The sequence below is a fragment of the Varroa jacobsoni genome, unplaced genomic scaffold (genome assembly GCF_002532875.2).
Source record: "Varroa jacobsoni isolate VJ856 unplaced genomic scaffold, vjacob_1.0 scaffold_897, whole genome shotgun sequence".
In the NCBI taxonomy this organism is placed as follows: domain Eukaryota; kingdom Metazoa; phylum Arthropoda; class Arachnida; order Mesostigmata; family Varroidae; genus Varroa; species Varroa jacobsoni.
The window spans coordinates 134045-151725 of NW_019213799.1; the positions used below are offsets into that span (position 1 = coordinate 134045).

At 42.6% G+C, this 17681-nt stretch overlaps 1 protein-coding gene across 1 annotated transcript in view; it reads left to right on the forward strand.

The window, feature by feature from the left end:
* bru1 (bruno 1) overlaps nt 1-17681 on the forward strand; it is a 67580-nt gene that overhangs the window by 7243 nt on the left and 42656 nt on the right. The window contains exon 3 of the mRNA XM_022840893.2: nt 16315-16920. Within this exon, the coding sequence (XP_022696628.1) occupies nt 16877-16920 (44 nt within the window). The 5' untranslated portion in view covers nt 16315-16876. The remainder of the gene's footprint in view (nt 1-16314; nt 16921-17681) is intronic.

Sequence of the window (17681 nt, forward strand, 5' to 3'; positions counted from 1 at the left end):
TAGCTCGTGCAGGCATGGTCGAGCTGCTGAAGCTGCGCCGTCCAGGACCATCTTCAGCGCCAGCCATCGATACCAGAAACACCAAGGCCTGCTGCTGCCAACAAGTTTCAAACCGAACGCTGTTCCTGCTCCAGCTGAAGTATCATCGTGAGAGAGAGATTAGTCTAACTCTGTAGCACAGCTAACGGCCACTGGTCTTAGTATGTTGAAATAGCTCTAACAACAAAATTTTACCAACATTTTTTTATGTAGATCGACAGTGTAGAGCGTGTCGTCTGTAAGTGCATGCGTGCGTTTTATATATATATAGAACAGCAAACAAGGGGGCTGGGGTCAGCACTTTGGAAGAATAGATTGTTCAAGCCAATTTTTTGGCTAGACGGCGGTAGATGCCTTTGGAGAGGAGGATGTAGAAAACGGTCGGGAACGACCAAAGGATGGAAAAATTTAGGGAACACAGAAAAAACTGAAAAGACAAATTTTGTCGAGGCTTAAATATTCTTTCGAGAAAACATTATTCTTTATATATATATGTGCATAGAATAATTTGAAAAGGTTTATGCTGTTAATCGAAAAGTAATAACGTATCGGCCAGCGTCAAGGGCTTTAATAGATCAATCGTGCCCAAGCTAACAGCTGTTTATTGTTTACTTCTTGAGCATAGTAATAGATATGCCAAATTTGACCAATAAAAAATATCGATAACCAAAATATGTGTACGGTCGTATAGGTGCTCAATCATTTCTGGGTAAACAGATTGCGAAATGAACAACTTCAGAATAGCTGATTCTCTCATCCTACGCGAAAGTAAAACCAACCCATGATTCCCCTTAAAGGGTGAAGTTTACTTCGAGACTATAGACAATTATTTATTGAAACGAGCTAAAACGGCGTAAGTGAGAAAAAATTGGACGGCTCAAGCTGATAATGGAATTATGCCTCGTAGATATATATCTGTAAATAAATTGCGATAGATTTGCATGTAACTAGCTACAATTTCTATGCTTGGATTTTTACGTCCGGTATCGCCGTTAGGCATTCCATCAGACGGACGGCTGGCACCCAAGACGTAACGAAATCTGTCTATGGATTCAAATCGGACCATGTGTCCGATTTGAATCCATAGACGTGTCCCTAAGATTAGTAGATAGCACTAAACTATCGTGCGCTAAATATAGCCCCTAGTCCAAAAAAAAACGCTCCTTTTTAATCAGGGTAAACTCGAATGAAAAAGGCCATTTTGAGACAGGCAGGTGAAATGGCTAGAGCTTCCAATGATCAATGGAAGTGACACGCGAAATGAGCGCGGATCTCCCTTGTAGAGACAAAACATTGGAAACCTATAAAGTGATTATGATACGATTCTTTAGTCGGCATCTGTTGCAATATCCTAGAGGGTTCTTTATTCTCAACAAAAAGAAACGGACCTTTCGACTTTATGGTTTTTTGGGACATATTTTTCATTCGGCAATGCCCATAAAAGCGTCTGTGTGAAAAATACTTTTTTATTGTCGAATTTCCGCTTTCGATGTTACTTTTGCCCAAGAGGCTCCCTGGGTAACTGGTACGATCCGTATATACTGTAATAATCAATCACGTATAGGAAGCTGAAAAAACCGTTTACCAGATTCACTATCGCAGATTTTTGTTGTCAAGCATGCTAATTTCCCGAATTTCTACCAGGGTCTAAACGAGATTTTATTCCCTTTATTTAAAAGATACCCAAGTTTATAAATATTTTTACACATCTTGGACATGATCCGCTAGAGCTTTACCAACTCTAGTGGTAAAAGTTTTTTTCTACATTATGTATGCAAAAATAGACAATCGCAACGTGGGTCTTTATGAAACTCACTGCGACTTCACTAGTGGGCGCATCAAACCGCGTTGTAAGCGAAGCATTCTCATCAAAGCCACTCTTCTTATCAAAGAGACTTGCTGCGGAGCTGCTCACACCGGTTACTACATAAAAGACGCACACGACGTCTGACATGATAATCATTATCTGCCTACGGTGAAGTCCTTTCTGAAGCCCAGTTAGACTGGAACACGACTCAGAGCTTGGCAAAAAAACAACAACAGGTGCGGCTTTGGTTCATTTCAGTATCCTTTGCTGCCGCCCACTTAAGCCGTCACGTCTATGTGCTGCTCAAGCGGATCAAGTATAACACAAACATATCAGGCAGATAGATATTTGTACTACGATCAGCTGGTTTAGTTTGGCCTGAATGAGGCTTCGGTCCAAGTGAAGCCTGCATTCCTCTTATTCTTATAAAACAGTGCTTTAACCAGTTGATGAATTCGGTTAATCAGATAGATCATTTCCGTGTCTATCTGTTTTCTTAGTAGAATGGTTTAGATTCTGCTAATGACGGCAATGAGGCTGCACCGAACGATCTAGAAACAAACAGAAAGCTGACGATTTGAACAGTTGTGTACCGAACAGGCTGACTGGCTTTGGCAAGAGGAGAATACCAGGATAAAGTCATATAACAGGAAACGGTGGATGAAATATTCAGAGAGCGTTTTTAAGCGCTTGAGCGGCTGTTAACGGCTAATCTATATATATAAAAAAAAAAAAAAAAAAAGAGAAAAAAAACAATCGTATGATTGAATATTAACCGAAATATATGCATTTATGCGGATACATAGACCTAAATTGTGTGTGTGCACTTTTTTAGTTAGATGGTTGAGACTCACAGAAAAAAATAAGGAGATGTTTTGTATAACTACTAGTAATTTTTGAGCAGTTCTTACCTTCTGCTGTGGTTTCAATTAACCGATTCTAAGTAAAGACAGGTCGTTATTTTGTAATTGCTGATTCTACTATTAGTTTTGAATGAGAATTATTTTAATTTTGTGGGCTTTATAAAGCGGTTTATTTCACTTTTTTATTTATTGCACTTTATAAACGCTTTAGGATAAACACAAGACGCATCGTTCGCTAACTAAACTCTTCCTCGGCTATCAGATTCTACCGAAATGATTTAAATATAAATATTGTATATTTGTTAAATAGCAAAGTATTTGTCTACTTAATCAGGGTCTTCTGATCGCTTACGATCTCCTCATATTCGAGCTTTGTTCGCAGGTTTGCGTACCAGGTGGTGACAAGACAACCAAAGCCTTGAAAACGATATCTGTACTTTTCTACTTAGACAAGTACATATCTAATAAGTAGATGAGCCGTTCGGGGTACCTTTCCATAGCTTGTATATATCTCTTATATGGTCATATGGTCCCACGCAAGTAGGACTCGAAGCATACGCTTTAAACGCTCGTTGACTCACATGTTGAGTGCTGTTACCAAAAACATAAACTGTAAAAAAGATCTACGACTATCTGTTTCGCTGATTGACGAGAACAGGAGGAGTTTCGCAAATATATGCAAAGACCGGTACGTGGTCGATTAGCAAAAACGCAGTGTAAATTAGTAGCGGTAAGTTAATGATAACTTAAGTATCTAATAACAGATTTCCATATCAATTGGTCAGTCAGTTTGTTAAGAGGAGCGAAAAAAGCATTGTAGGCCACAAGTGTGATCTTCGTTTAAGCGAACCTACCAAGTAGTTATTGAAAGGCGAGTGCTCTGAGTATTGCCGTTTACTTGCAAGCCTTCTAGAGATCTCGTTGCGTGATTCTTATAATAAGAAACATGGAAACGATCAAACTTATGAATATGGCCGGAACTTGTTTTCGTTTGCAATTTTATAATATGATAAGACAAAGGTGAACCTCATTGAAATTGATAGCACGGTATTAGTGCCCGAAGGTTGGTGCGTTTCGACGAAAAAATAAACAATGATTTAGCGTATTGGTTTAAGTGGGGTACATAGTAGTATTCTCAGGCGCTCAAAGATTAGTTCTATAGCGTAAAACGTTATAATTGAGGTCTGAACAAGCATTCTGCTACTTAGAAGTAAGAACTTGTCAGAAGATTAATATCAGATCTGACGGGCTTTGTCCTATGTTAGTAAATAAGCTTATATCAATGGGTCGAGCTCGTGTAGCTCCCGGCTTCCTGGGCAACAGTGTCCCAAAGGCTTCGGAGCTGGACATTGTGAAGTAATTCAAACATGCAAGGGTTGATCAAAGATACAAACATCTATAAGAAAAAAAGTATACGCAGCATTAATAATATCAAAGAATACTTGGCATCTCGTTTTGAGATCATCATAGTGCACAGAAATTACTTGCGCTTTTGTTCATTTTCTGTACAACTGGCGATTTACATGTAAAGGTATTAAATGACCTTTGATCTATTTGTACCTTTCTAATTATTCGCGTTAAGCATAAAACCCGCATTTAGAAGGAAGATTTTTTTTCTATACGAATTTATTATTTATTTTATTTCAAAACACTAATAGTTTTCGTTCTTTTTTTTTTGTTTTGTTTTGTTTCCGTAAAACAAGCTGACACAATATTAGGATCTCTTTTCATAAGAGCTTTTTTTTTTATTACTCTGGGTCGTAAGAGCTATTGTCACGAGTGGATAATTGTTATGTTAATGACCATTTGACCATTGCTCCCACTGGTATTAGGATTAGCCTTTTTTTATTTATTTTTTGCTATTGCTTGACATATATATATCAAACAGATATAATGAATAGATGTGTGAGATTTTACTAACAGTAGTTTTAATGATACTGCCATCAAAGCTTAGCTTGAAACGGTCAATTCCCAGCTCGAAACGACACGTGTATATGTACGGTTTCAAGCCTAGACGATCACGTCTCTCTAAGCTTAACAGGCAGATTGGCAAACACGTTACCTTTACGCTGTTGCGTGTAAATTCAAGTTACACGAACCACATAACTCTAACAAAAGCACTTTTCTTCAAGAGAGTACAACTGAAGCAAAGCTTTTCGAATAGTTGTAAGAGTTCACCCAAATTACAATTTCGAATCGTGGCTCTGTACAATAAACACATGGCAACTCATGGTATTCTCCGCGCAGATTCTAACGGTTCTAAAGCATTTGTCGTCTGCTGGACTTCCATGTTTTTATCACTGGACGCAAAACTCGAAACAGTTTCTTTTTTTTTTTCAGACGTTACTTGTAGTTCTCCGGCGTTAACAAGGGCCTAAGGAATCTGTTCTAATTTATGTCTTTTAGTGTACGTGTTTTGCCGTAGACCATGCCACTGACTGAGAACAGGCACTTAAAAGGCTCTGTGCAATGTGAAATGCGGTCATTGCATAGAATTTATCATGGCAGGTGATGGTCGCGCCGCAGCCCTGCGAATTAGCGTTTTTCAAGTGTTATTTTAGATTTTTTTTTTTACAGTTCAGTTTGTTTTATACATTTCTTCCGATACGTGTGATACGAGAATGGAACGTGTTAAATGTGTTCCTATGTTCATTAGGTTGCAAGTGGCACGTTGCTGTCGTAAGTATGGGAAAATTCTTTTTTCAACTTACGCTTAGTAGACAATTTTTTCTGCTTCTTTATGTTTTTTATAGATTAGGTTGGGCAGCTGGGTTGCCACGTGTTTGGCATCGTTTTCCTAATGGAGTCATTTTAGTCTTATTAGTTTTCACTAATTAACTTACGGCTATAAATATAGCTATTCACTAATGTAAATCCATCGTGAAGTTCAGAATCTCAATCGTGGCCACCAGTAAAAGCGTCCTGTCTATGCTGCCATCAAATTAACAAAACTTTGCACTCCTCCAGTAGGCAAATTTCCAACTGGTCTTCTTCCTTCGTCCATTTAAGCGTTAAAGAATCTTCTCATTCATCGCCATTCGACTCATTGCTGAAACGACTGCTTAACCCTTAGCGGAAGCCACGAAACCTATTAGATCCAACTACAACTGGTTACCTAATCTAAGCAACCGCTTTCGGTTAGTGGTCCAACCAGCTCGTCCTGCTTATTAGGACGGACCCATCTGTTCCTGATGCGACTGTTACGGCGTCCCGGAGACCTTTCTGCGATTTTCCTTAGTCATCAATCTGGACGGTGCTTCTCCAGTATAGATAGCCGTAGCAGCTGCGGCACCCTTACGCTTTATTCATAGCCTTTTTCTGGTTAGTCATAATAATAACTAGTTAGGTTCTATGAATGGTAACACTTCTGAAGACTAATGAACCGACACACCAGTCTAGTTCAGCCAATAAACGATATTGTTTTTTTTTTGTGATACTTGTAACCGGGCTAATAAATCTATCAAATATGTAACGAACGGAGCAGTATAACATGTTGCTTTGACGTTTCACCAGAAAGCGGCGATCAAGTTCGTACGTTTTCACCGACCTGCCAGCGGTCGTTGTCAGAGTAGATCAAAGTTTCAGGTTAAGAGGATGAAGCGCGCAAATGCACACGATTCTAATAATACAATAAATATAGTTGCCATCTTTATTATAACTGCCGGTACTGTTACTAAAATAAGTGTTTTTTGAGCTTTACGGCCATTACCGCTGTTCCATCAGATGGCTAGCTCCTAGCACAAAACAAAGTATGTTTACGCCCGAATTCAAGCCCAGGCCATCACGTGTCCCTTAGCCTTAGCAGGAAAACACGTTACCCAGTACGGCATCGGGGGGAAACCGGCGCCGTTACAAATATGGCCGTCACTTTTGATGTATCTGCTCCTCCCTAATAAAACGGTACTGCGTCCTACATCAAGCTGACATCTACTACGACGGACAGAAGCGGGACGAGTTTTATAGTACGCGGGGTTTTGGTCGAGTAATCGCTTACTTGGCCGCCTGGTAGGCGCTGCACTGTAGTTCTCATCATCATCGTTTTCTGTTGTACGAACTCCCTGTTTCTGATCCATTTACTATCAGGCTGATTGAACGACATTAACAGACAGGCCGACGACGATAATGACGACAACCCGTGAAATACTGTTAGTGGCCACACAGCCACAACGTAGCACTAAATTGACGATTTTGCATTTACTACTTATTCCTTATATTGTTGCTCCTTTCAATTCATTTTCTTGATCTAGCCAAACCGAAGCGGGTTTAGCCATTTACCCGACGCCAGCGTCGGTTGCGGCTATATTTTTAGCGTCGCACTATTTATTTTATGGTCGCGCGAAAGAAAGAAAGAAACCAACGACTACGGCTTCATATAGCCAACTCAAAGGGACCAACTTACTTCAACGTGGCTAAAGTTCAAAATTTCGGTGCCCATTCACACACTCACACACATGCACAAAAGCACAAACAGCTAACGATTCGTTTGTACGGCCACAACGTTAAATATCAAACCTGTTCGTTCGTTGAGTGCTATGTAGAAGCGGCGCTGAATCCAAGATCATGGTTAATGGTCGTTAGCATCACGACGATACCTGCAAACAATGTCTATTTACGCACGCGTCTATGCAGAAAAACTAGTACAAAAATTAAATTTCGTTCACGGTAGCCACTGTTGTAGCTAGGACTACTATTGCTTCGGGATATTATAGAGCCTGCCAGACAAATGCCTTTAGTTCGCAGATGTACTTTCGTTTGTAGAGAGTAGCAAAGTCGTTAGAGGACAGCTGGTTTTCAAAAAGTGGGAGAAAATGTGTCTCGCTTCATCGTATTGTTCAGTCCATTTTCTCCCGTGTTATCATATTGTTTTCCCGTTAGCAGCGAACGCAGCAGACCTATAGCATACTACGCTAGTACGAACAGCGGAGAAAAACAAAAAAAAGCTATGCGTACAGCTTATTTAGGGAATACAAGGACGGTTTAAGAATTCGTTTGTATCAAAACTGACGACGGTAATAGCGACAACAACCCTTTCGATCACCCTCTAAGGTATGCGCTTATCACGACGCGGCCCGTTTCCTTTTAATCACTAGCTTACTGGAACATCAGTTTCTATCTGACTCGAGATCCGCTCTGCTTGTTCGTATTTTGTTTTGCCACCTCGTGATCGGGGACCGACCGGGTTGTAAGCAAAATACCAGTCAGTCCGCTAACGAACGCTCGAGGCAACGCCGTTACCCTGATTCAGGCTTGACGGTGAAATCGGCTTCATGATTACTATAAATAGCACGGCAACAGTAGTAGCGGCCGCACTAACTCCGGCAACGTATCCATCGGCTCCAGCATCCATTCATTTCCCTGTTCCCGGAGCAGCGCTGCTCCGGTACTCCAGCACTCAGCGCCTGTTCCGCCTACAATCCCAGTTGCTTACAGGCTCAACCTCTGCTGGCTTTAATTATTCCGAGGCTGTTTACTTTTGCTACATACATGAGGTCTCGGTGCTAGGCAGTATGAGCGCCCCTGCCGAAGAATAAAACCGCTTAGACGAATGGCCGTGGTGGTCCGACAGGGCTAGAAGAATCGTCATAAAACTTCAATGATTTTGCTAAACAGCAGTAAACATATATGTTCCCCGTGTTCTTTTGAACTACATCCCCTTCAGTCATCTCCATGTTCGTCGAGCTAAACTTCTTGCGTACGTCGTTTTTGGTTCGTCAGTCCGTCATTAGCCGTGTATCGCTGCCATCCTATCAACTTTCGCAGTTTTACTTCTTTTCACGTTCTTCTTCGTCAAAAGGCTTTTCACTACGACTGCATTTAGCTGGTGGTAGCGATCGCCTGTTTCCAACAACAGTAGCAATAACGATGCGCCTGCTTGATCTTGTTTTTCGTCTCCAGTCAGTGCAGTGAGCAGGCATGGGGCAACCCAAAATCAAGAATCGGCCAAGGACGAAAACTTTTGGAACACTGATGTGCTATAACCTCGGCGACCTTCTAGGACAAAAGGAACAGCAACAGCTAATCCATTATCAATCGCCGACAGGCTGAACTTGTCGTTTCCTTACCGCTATAGCTACAACGATGATCTGTTTTCATATTGGTATCGTGTACGGCCCCCTTCCTTTTCATATTAGCGTTAGTGGTGATAATAATGATATTAAACGCATTTTTGTGTTTGTGCTCGCTACCTGCTTATGGTAGGTGAAGAAGCGAAGCGGAGGCTTTTAGACAAGACGGACCGAATTGTCCTTTTGAACGTGTTTGTTCTACAGCAGCATCAGTGACACAGTTTCAAATAGCCTGTAGGTGGCTAATTCGAGTGGCTCAATACAATTACTGAAGCCCCGTTGCGATTCGAAGCGTTTTTACGCGACGTGGTAACAATGATAATGGTGAAAACTGGTATTAGTAAAACACATACTGGGTTCTACAACATGTTTATAACGTTTGCGACAAGTACATACATTTTTAACTTCGCGAAAATCAAATGATTTCAATGTAAGATATGGGTAAAGCTGTCTGTGTTCAACAACCTCCTTTTTGTGCCTTTTTTACGGTCCTGCCTATGGTTGAGACAGTAGCATTGATTCTGCACCTAGTCTTGCAGCCATTTTAAGGGATGTTTACAAGGCGAAGTCCTACCAGGAATTAGCTCTGAGTTTTGTCCGGAGGGAAGTTGTCGGTTACCCATACAAGAAAAATTTGCCTCGCCATCGCCATACACTCTGTATGCCAATGCATGCATAAACCAGTCTCCTATACTTTCTCTAGAATATGCATAATCACGTAATCTACGGACGCTTGCCCAGCTATTAAGTGTTCTCATTACCTCTGTTGGCTCGTCGGCTGCGGCCGCCGAAAACTCGCTTGTCTTTTCACGGCAACGTGAATCTGCCCCAGTATCCTTATCGACAGCAATTGTTTTGCTGGATCTAGATTTTGCTCGCCGAAAACGCACTCGTGGTGTGCGTCCAAATAACATCGTCTTCGCATCCCCCAATCGGCGATGACCGGGCCAGCAGTCTATACCCGATGGGCTTAAAATCAAGCCACTGTTTCTGCCTGTGCTGTCGAATCTTTGGTGTGGACCCCAGACTGCCATAGTCCTTCTGCCACATCTATGTAGTGCTATCAAGTAACGTTGTTGTAGTCGGCAACGACAACCCATGCGCTGCTTCTCACTTTCGGCTTTATGATGACTATGACTATGATGGAATCGCTGGCGATCGATCAGCAATGTAACTCAGGCGCTTGGCACTTTGCGCGCCATAGATGACGCTCGATCCGGGTCGAGATGTGGATGTCGATAATGCGAATAAAGAAAGACCGATAGAGAGAAAGGGGTGCATGAGGTGGGAGGCAGGAAAGATTTGACTAGCTAGTTCCCCGCAAATGAGGAGAACCGAGGTGACAAAAACAGCAACAAAACGTCGTTGGAGACGGTGGGCTAGAACTGCTAGTACAGACGCTGCTAACGTCGCTGTCACTCACAAAGTGGGCAGATCCATGCCGTTGATCTCTTGTCGGTTATCGACCAGCGGCCCACCGAAAATCGAAGCTAGAAACACAGCGAAGAAGGCAAAATGTGGGGATGCCAGGGGGAAACGACAACAGAGAAGTCGACACGACGACCGTAACCACGGCCACTTACGGCAACATCGATATTAGCCCCGACGAAGCCCGGAAACCTCTCTGGCTAAACGGACAAGCACCGGCAGACAAGCAGTTATATTGCTTTGCGACGTAGTGCAAGCCATATAACACAAGTAGGAGTAAGCAAGATGTGGGGGCGGTTGAAGAATTGCGTTCTCGCTCATCTGACTGATGCCATATGGTTGTCGATGCGAATTTTGCTGCTGAGACCGTCGTCTTCGCTGCTCAGCCAATCTTGCAGAAGTTCGAGTGGAAGCCGATGCGGACGCTAAGGGGACTCGAATAGAAGAACGTATATAGGCTGGTATCGACAAGTGCCAATGCTGTCGCGACTTTGGGTGTCGCAGACACTTGACGGTTTTCGCGATCTGCTTTTCCTTCGCCATCTGCCATTCGCCGTTCGTTATTTGTCGTTCACTGCTCTTCAACCAATCGAATGCTGATGCCGAAGTTGTAGCTGTAAGAGTCCGGCGGTAGTGTAGCAGCACTTCGCGCATGCAAGCGTAAGAGATATGAGCATCTGTGTTTAGTGTGCTGGCATTCGTCTGATCCGTGTCTATGTCTTGTGCGTATCTGTGAATATCTGCTAATGCCTTGACAATGCAATGACTCAAAAGCAGTGTGCATCGGTGTAACCAGCCGAAAGCTAGTCAACCAGCAAGTCAGCCTGACGAAAAGTGAAGAGTAATAAGAAGACCGCGAGACAATAAATAAGAAAGAAATGGATGGCAGGCGAACGCTGACCATCGAATAAGCGAACGGGGTTGAAGCTAAACTAGCTGACTTGCTTGGCCAATTGCCGGTTGCAAAGAGGCATTGCCGCGTCGCTGTCGGATGGATGTAAAGCGTCGAGCCGGCAGCGACTGAGTGAGTGACCAGCTAGCGACTTCGCTTCGTCGTGTCTGCTCTCTTCGCATTGGCCTCATCTTCGTCGCTTGATTCGCTCTTCGCCGTTCGCGGCCGCAGCCCAAACTGGGTTGACTGGCGAGCGGACGTTGAACTGAGCGAGTTCGGGCACTTGGCCGGCCGTCGGCCTGGAGCTGGAACAGCGGACGCAGACGCGCTGCTTCACGAATGTCGGACGACTGTCCGTATGCTGTGAGCGTGTCTGTGTGTTGCAGACTGTGCGATGATGTTGGCAGTCGCAACAGGGGAACAAGCAGAAAATCCGTGCCAGGGGTATCGTTGTGAGAGGGATGGAATTCGATGCTGTTACGACCGATGACTGAGGTGGAGTCTTAGTGGGGGCCAGTTTCCATGCGGACGGGGTTGGGATTAGATAGATACCGCCGTCATTTGAGGAGGGTATAACCGGCCCTTTTTGTGAAGTCTTCGCCTGCCGATATACTGGCCGCGATTAAGAAACCTGTTTTGTAGTGCATGTACAAAGTTCTATGTATACTAATAGAGAGTGGCCTAGAAACTTGTGATGCACAATTTGTCGAAGTGATCCTTGACAGGACCGAATCCGCCACAATGTAGCCCTATGTATATATGTTGTGTTAGAAATATTGGAGTAACGGTGCAAAACAGGAAGATTCACTACGTTGATTATAAAAGTTTGTTTTTCCCTACTAATGTCGTTTTGTGTTGCTCTCCTTGTTGTAAAGATGCTTTATCAAAAACAATTAATGAAACACTGTTGCATCATTCTGCCCTTTCCGTTCGCCTAAGTGTGTCAGATTGGACCACACTTTCAACCTAATATCGATTGCGAACTCTCTTTTTTAAAGAGCCGTATGGAACGTGACTAACCGGCCGAACTTCGCAGGGGTTGATTACACGATACAGTGGCCTACTAACTAACTTCTGGGTTTTTAGCTCTTCGGTAGCATCGACCTGCCAGAAAGCAAATGTAGGTTTAAGTGTGCCATATTCATATTGAATTATATTTGTGATAGTTTTCTATCCGCATTAAATAGCGAAATAGATACAAATATAGTAACTACTATGGCGCTTGCACTGTAAAAGTTATTATAATAACGTATGTGCTCAACTAGGAACCGTAGTCCACTACGTATAAAAATACGCAGGCATCTTCTGTTTTCTCTACCTATTCTAGTACAAAATAGCTTGTGTAAAGGACCGCAGATCACCACCTGTTGGTAGAACCATACTCTGTTCTTAGCTAGCAGAGCCTACGTCGGTTAATCCACAGTACGTTTTAAACTCAGAGAACCATAACAATACGACAAATGCATTATTAAACGAGGCCCCAGTTAGAAAAGGTTTCATTCATTTTTTATAGAGCACATGCACACTAATATGGCGTCTACCTTTCCATAGCATCACGACGTAAACGTAGACAATTAGCAACGTAGGTGACGACGTGCGATTGAAACTTCATCCATGGTTCATCCGAAAAAAAAAGCTAATGCTACAAAAGGCTTGTCTTCTGTTCTATGGGCGCACGGAAAAAGGGACTTCTAATGTACCTGTTCACAAGTTCGAACTTCTAAAGCCTATATTAATAATATAGACTGAACGAACGATTCCTCAGAAACGTTGAAATCGCTCGATGCAAATTTAGCTCATCTAAACGACATCTAAGTGCCTTATATAGATTGTTACTTATTTTTGCATGACTTTCGAATGCTCAATGTTCGAACTTCGAGGCAGCGTTGACTGTCGTCTCTGTCGATCTAAATGGATGCAGTGGCTAGTTGTTATGCCCCCACCTACAATCCAAATGAAATGAATCCAACTTTCAATAATGTTGTCAGGCAAAATCGTTAGTCAAATATCGCGCGCTGTAGGGGGCTTACGATTCTGCGCGATCAGCAGGCTACAGCGTACGACAGAACAGGAGAGACCTTCAAGAACGAAAACAACATCGCAGCAGACGACAACGAAGACAACAGCAATCACCATAATGACCGCGGATAATAGACGGCCAACAATGTCACATCAGTGGCCTGCCTATGTTGCCATCTTCCCCGCGATAGAATTGAGCCACACTATGTAATTATATTTTAGCGTGATGCGCGCTCCCTTCTTTTATTTATTACCCCTATTATCTTATAACATTTCGAATCGTCATGAACATCGATGCAAATCACGATCATTGCCAGCGGCAATGGCAAGCATAAAGTTCGTAATCGAAAAAAAAAAAAAAAAAAACTGTCCCATGTTAATAACCATGCCAAAATCCATGTTTTGAATGATTGAAAAATGGTCGCTGCTTGGTTAACCACGAAGTTGAGCTATTGATGTTGCCGCTAATGTTGATAATTTTGCAGATAACAGGCGCAAGTAGGCAGTCGAATACCAAAAGTGCCTGGGCCTAAAGTGTCTAAGCATATGGGCGAGCAAATGGGACCTTGATGAGTTAGTTCCCCTACATCCTGGCTAATCTAGACCATAATTTTATGTTAGGATTCTTTTCTAAATGGGTGCAAGGTTTGTAGATCGACAATGCGTCCGCAGGAAACGAAATTGATCCGATTAACGGAGCCGAACGCGTGCTAGCGGTCGTACCATTGCAAGCACTAGGCAAAATAATGACGGATAAAATGAGAATACCGTTACCTTGCTATATATCTGCTGTTTGTCTGGACTGGCTGTTATGGCTACAAACCGCTGGCCGCATTTAACGGGAGACTTTCGCAAATGAAAAACGATTGCAGGTGGCTGAAATCGCCTAAAAATAACATCCGTATAATTTGCCGTGAAAGAGAATCAGCGCAGCGTTTTAAGGAGACACCGATATTCGACATTCCATGTAGGCAATATAGATTTTCTTCACAGTTACCAGTGCTTATAAGAATATCGCAGGTTATGTGTTCATCGAGCTTTCCGGCGAAGTTGCACTTGATCGAAAACGTATTGATAGGTACAGCAAAAAAATTACGTGAACCTTTATATGCTTTCTATTTTCATCTATATATCACTTTTTTTTCGATTACGCAGAACATAACGTGCAATCATTCTTCTACGAATCGAGATTCATTTCATCCTCATCTTCTTTTTATATTGATTTATTCTATGAATTTAATAGCCACTTTATATGTCATCGCACAGAAGATATTTTCATCTAAAATTGTTGATCGGCGTTTCGAAGATGCCAGTGCTTCGTCTCGTGATCTTTGACATCCAGTATCGTGTCAAGCCAAGCTCTCATACGAGGCCTAAGATAAGTAGGCAAACCCTATCGTTAGTGGGGGTAGCGGTAGTATGTAATAGTTTCAAATAGGCAGACAGTGCGGGAGATCGACTCAGTGCCGCACCGTGTCACTGACAAGAAGACGATTAGTTGTTGACGTCTTTAGTGAGTCATTATCCCGTTAATCTTCGCCGATAAAGCTGAAGCCAATGACTTTGAGGGAGGAACAGAAACATTTGAAGAAAAGCGACGAAACCGCAAACGGCTTTTGCCACCCAGGACACACACGATCCTACAGAAAGATATAGAAGCAACCGCAAGCATTACCAGACGGCTGGGTCAAGCATAAATAGTTGAGGCGCTGCAGTCACACTCCTAGACCCAACCTTAGATCTTTTAACCGCCCCGAACAAACCACAGCAAAACGAGATCAGATCAGATTTTCCATCTAGTCAGCCCGCCGACCAAGTGAGATACAGGCGGTTCGCTGCCCTATTGTGACTGATCTCAGTGTAACGGCCACTGGCAGCATTGTTTCTAAATTCTCACTTTTTATGGCTAGAAAAAGAAGCTGAAGTACGACAAGAGGAGGAGCGTATGTAGGGAGAAGAGAAACGTAACGGAATCGCCTCTCGCTAATTTCACCTTGTGCGAGCGTCATGATAACTAACGTGCCCTTTCGGATACAAGGCACTGCAGCGCGTCTTATCTCCTCGTTTCTTGCCTGCCATCAGCGGCGACTCAACCACAATATACCTAAATTTGTTTGCGCATGTTCCTCTGCACGGTGGGTGACAACATTCAGTGCATCGGCCGGCACTAACAGGTCGACGTTTACTTGCGTATAGTTGTTGTTATCATCGTTACACAGAGAAAACTGGAAGACAGAGACCGCGTTCTCTGAGCAGACACGATCATCTATGGGACTCGTCAGACCCATCGTTCGTATCACGATAGCACTGACACCATGAAAGCATCGAGTAGTCATGTCGGTGCTGAATTAATATTGCTTGGTCCTTTTAAGTATTAACACCGTATGGCAAGTCCCGTCGCCACGTGCTCATACGTGGGGCCAACTTAAATGAACCTTACCATTTATAAGTTTGCCGGGCGACACTGAAGAGAAAGGAAATGCTGTCGAGCTGCTACAAAACGTACAAATCAGTACGGCTTACTTCGCGAATTTCGTCTTGGCTAAGCATATCTCAGACGCATGCTTGTCGCCACCAACACTCAATCGGGCAGAAAAACGTGACTGGATGTTAAGACACTTAGATCTGGTCAGAAAAAGCAGCTGTGCAAAAGATTTACTCAGATAATCAGACCGAGAAACAGACAGAGCGCGACGGTCAGAGCTGACGAACAACGGTATGAGATGACGACCGAGCGCCGATCTCCATCATCTTTTAGGCGCTGCTCTCCGATTTTTTAATTGCCAGCTAGCATAGTAAATAGCGTGTCACCGATGTATTATTATTTACACTATATAGAAGCGGTACAATGCAATGTCAGCTTTACCAGGAGAGGGCGAACAAAGCCTACTCATAAATGTGGTAGTCTCTATTGGCTGGGAACTGAAATGGCTTACGTTGATCACTAAACTTAACGATGGTAACAATAAATAACTGCTTCATCTATCTTAAATGGAGTGAGTTTAATTTGTTGTTCTAGCAAAATCATCTTTTAGGCGTTACAAACCTACGTTTTGTCAAAGTTCCGGACAATGGAGACCACTACTTAGGTCTACAGTACATCAAAAAATACTGATAATAATTATTGTTATGATGGTCATTATTATTTTTATAATTAGGTTGTCTAATGTGTTTACTTTTTGTTTATTTTCCTTCCTGCAGGTCGCATTAGCTGACTCACTACTGAGCTTGGACATTCCCTAGGATCTTGCTCGTCTATTGCTATCTAGCGAATGTTCGTATTTCCGTGTCACAAACTGTTACTGCTCGTCCCATCCGTGTCATCTGTGTGAATAACTCTTTGTACAGCAACAACACTCATAACAAGTAGGCCAACAACAACGACAAGCCTGAAAACCGAAATCCAAAGGCCTACACAAGGTTCAACGAACCGCTCTTCTTCCCTGAAGTTGGCAAAACGTAATATCTTCGCTGAACCCATTTGTAACTAGCTATCAAACATCAAAGCCCCAAAGCTGCCATTAATTGATTAATCTACCCACGCATACAAGTACGTATATACAAAGGAAACGATGTCACCATTATAAGGTGTCACTTGAGTACGAGCAACCCCCCAAAGAAAGCTAAATTAGACGATAACCGGCGTAAACTTCGTAGACGAACGACGCCAGTAGAAAAACAACAGCAGTAAGGAGGAAGATTTCTCTCAAGTTGATCGTTGCCATCGTCATTACGGGCCGCACTAACTTTTAACATCGCCAGGATGAGATCGCCCCAGCAGACGCCAATCACGCAGGAAGCAATCGCGTGAGTACACTTCCGTTCGTAGGTATTCTAATGACGCGAGTTCTAACATGACTGCCTCAGTGGACGCGCGGGACATATATTAACGCATAGATATTAACGGCCTGATGGAGTAGTAATGGTCATTTAATAGTACCGTTTGACGATACTTTTGTGATGTAATTATAAATCATTATTTTATCTATAGTGCTACAAACACGAACCCTTCACACTTGAATAAGGCAACACATTTCTCAACTCAGCTTTACGGGAAGTTCACTCTTTTTCTATTGAGTCATTTTGAAATTCTTAAATGTTATTTTCCATGTTTGTAGTCGCTATCTTTCGTTTTTTGTCATTTCAATTCGATTACAGCTATGTTTATTGCATGTAGAATGTTCTAGATGTGAGCTTTCAACATTTGCTTACTGCTAGATACGTTATAAATGTAACAAAACTTCCTGAAAGTTATCGGATGGAAACTACTGGCAATTTGCCGATCAAGTTTATCGTCTAAGAAGTATATCGTAAAAAGTTAATATATATAAATACAATATTTCACTATGTCGCAGCCGTTGGCGTATCAACTGTTCTAGTTCGAACGGCTGGTCGGTAATATGGCTTCCAAGATCTCGACGAAACAAAATGGTAAATGATTATTTAGCAATGAAAAGTAAGCAGAGCATTTCATGACTCGAATACTCACAACTGGCACCCGTGAGAACGAGTGGGCCAGAACAGTTGCGGACAAAAGCTAACAAAGACAGAAGTGGTCAATCGCAATT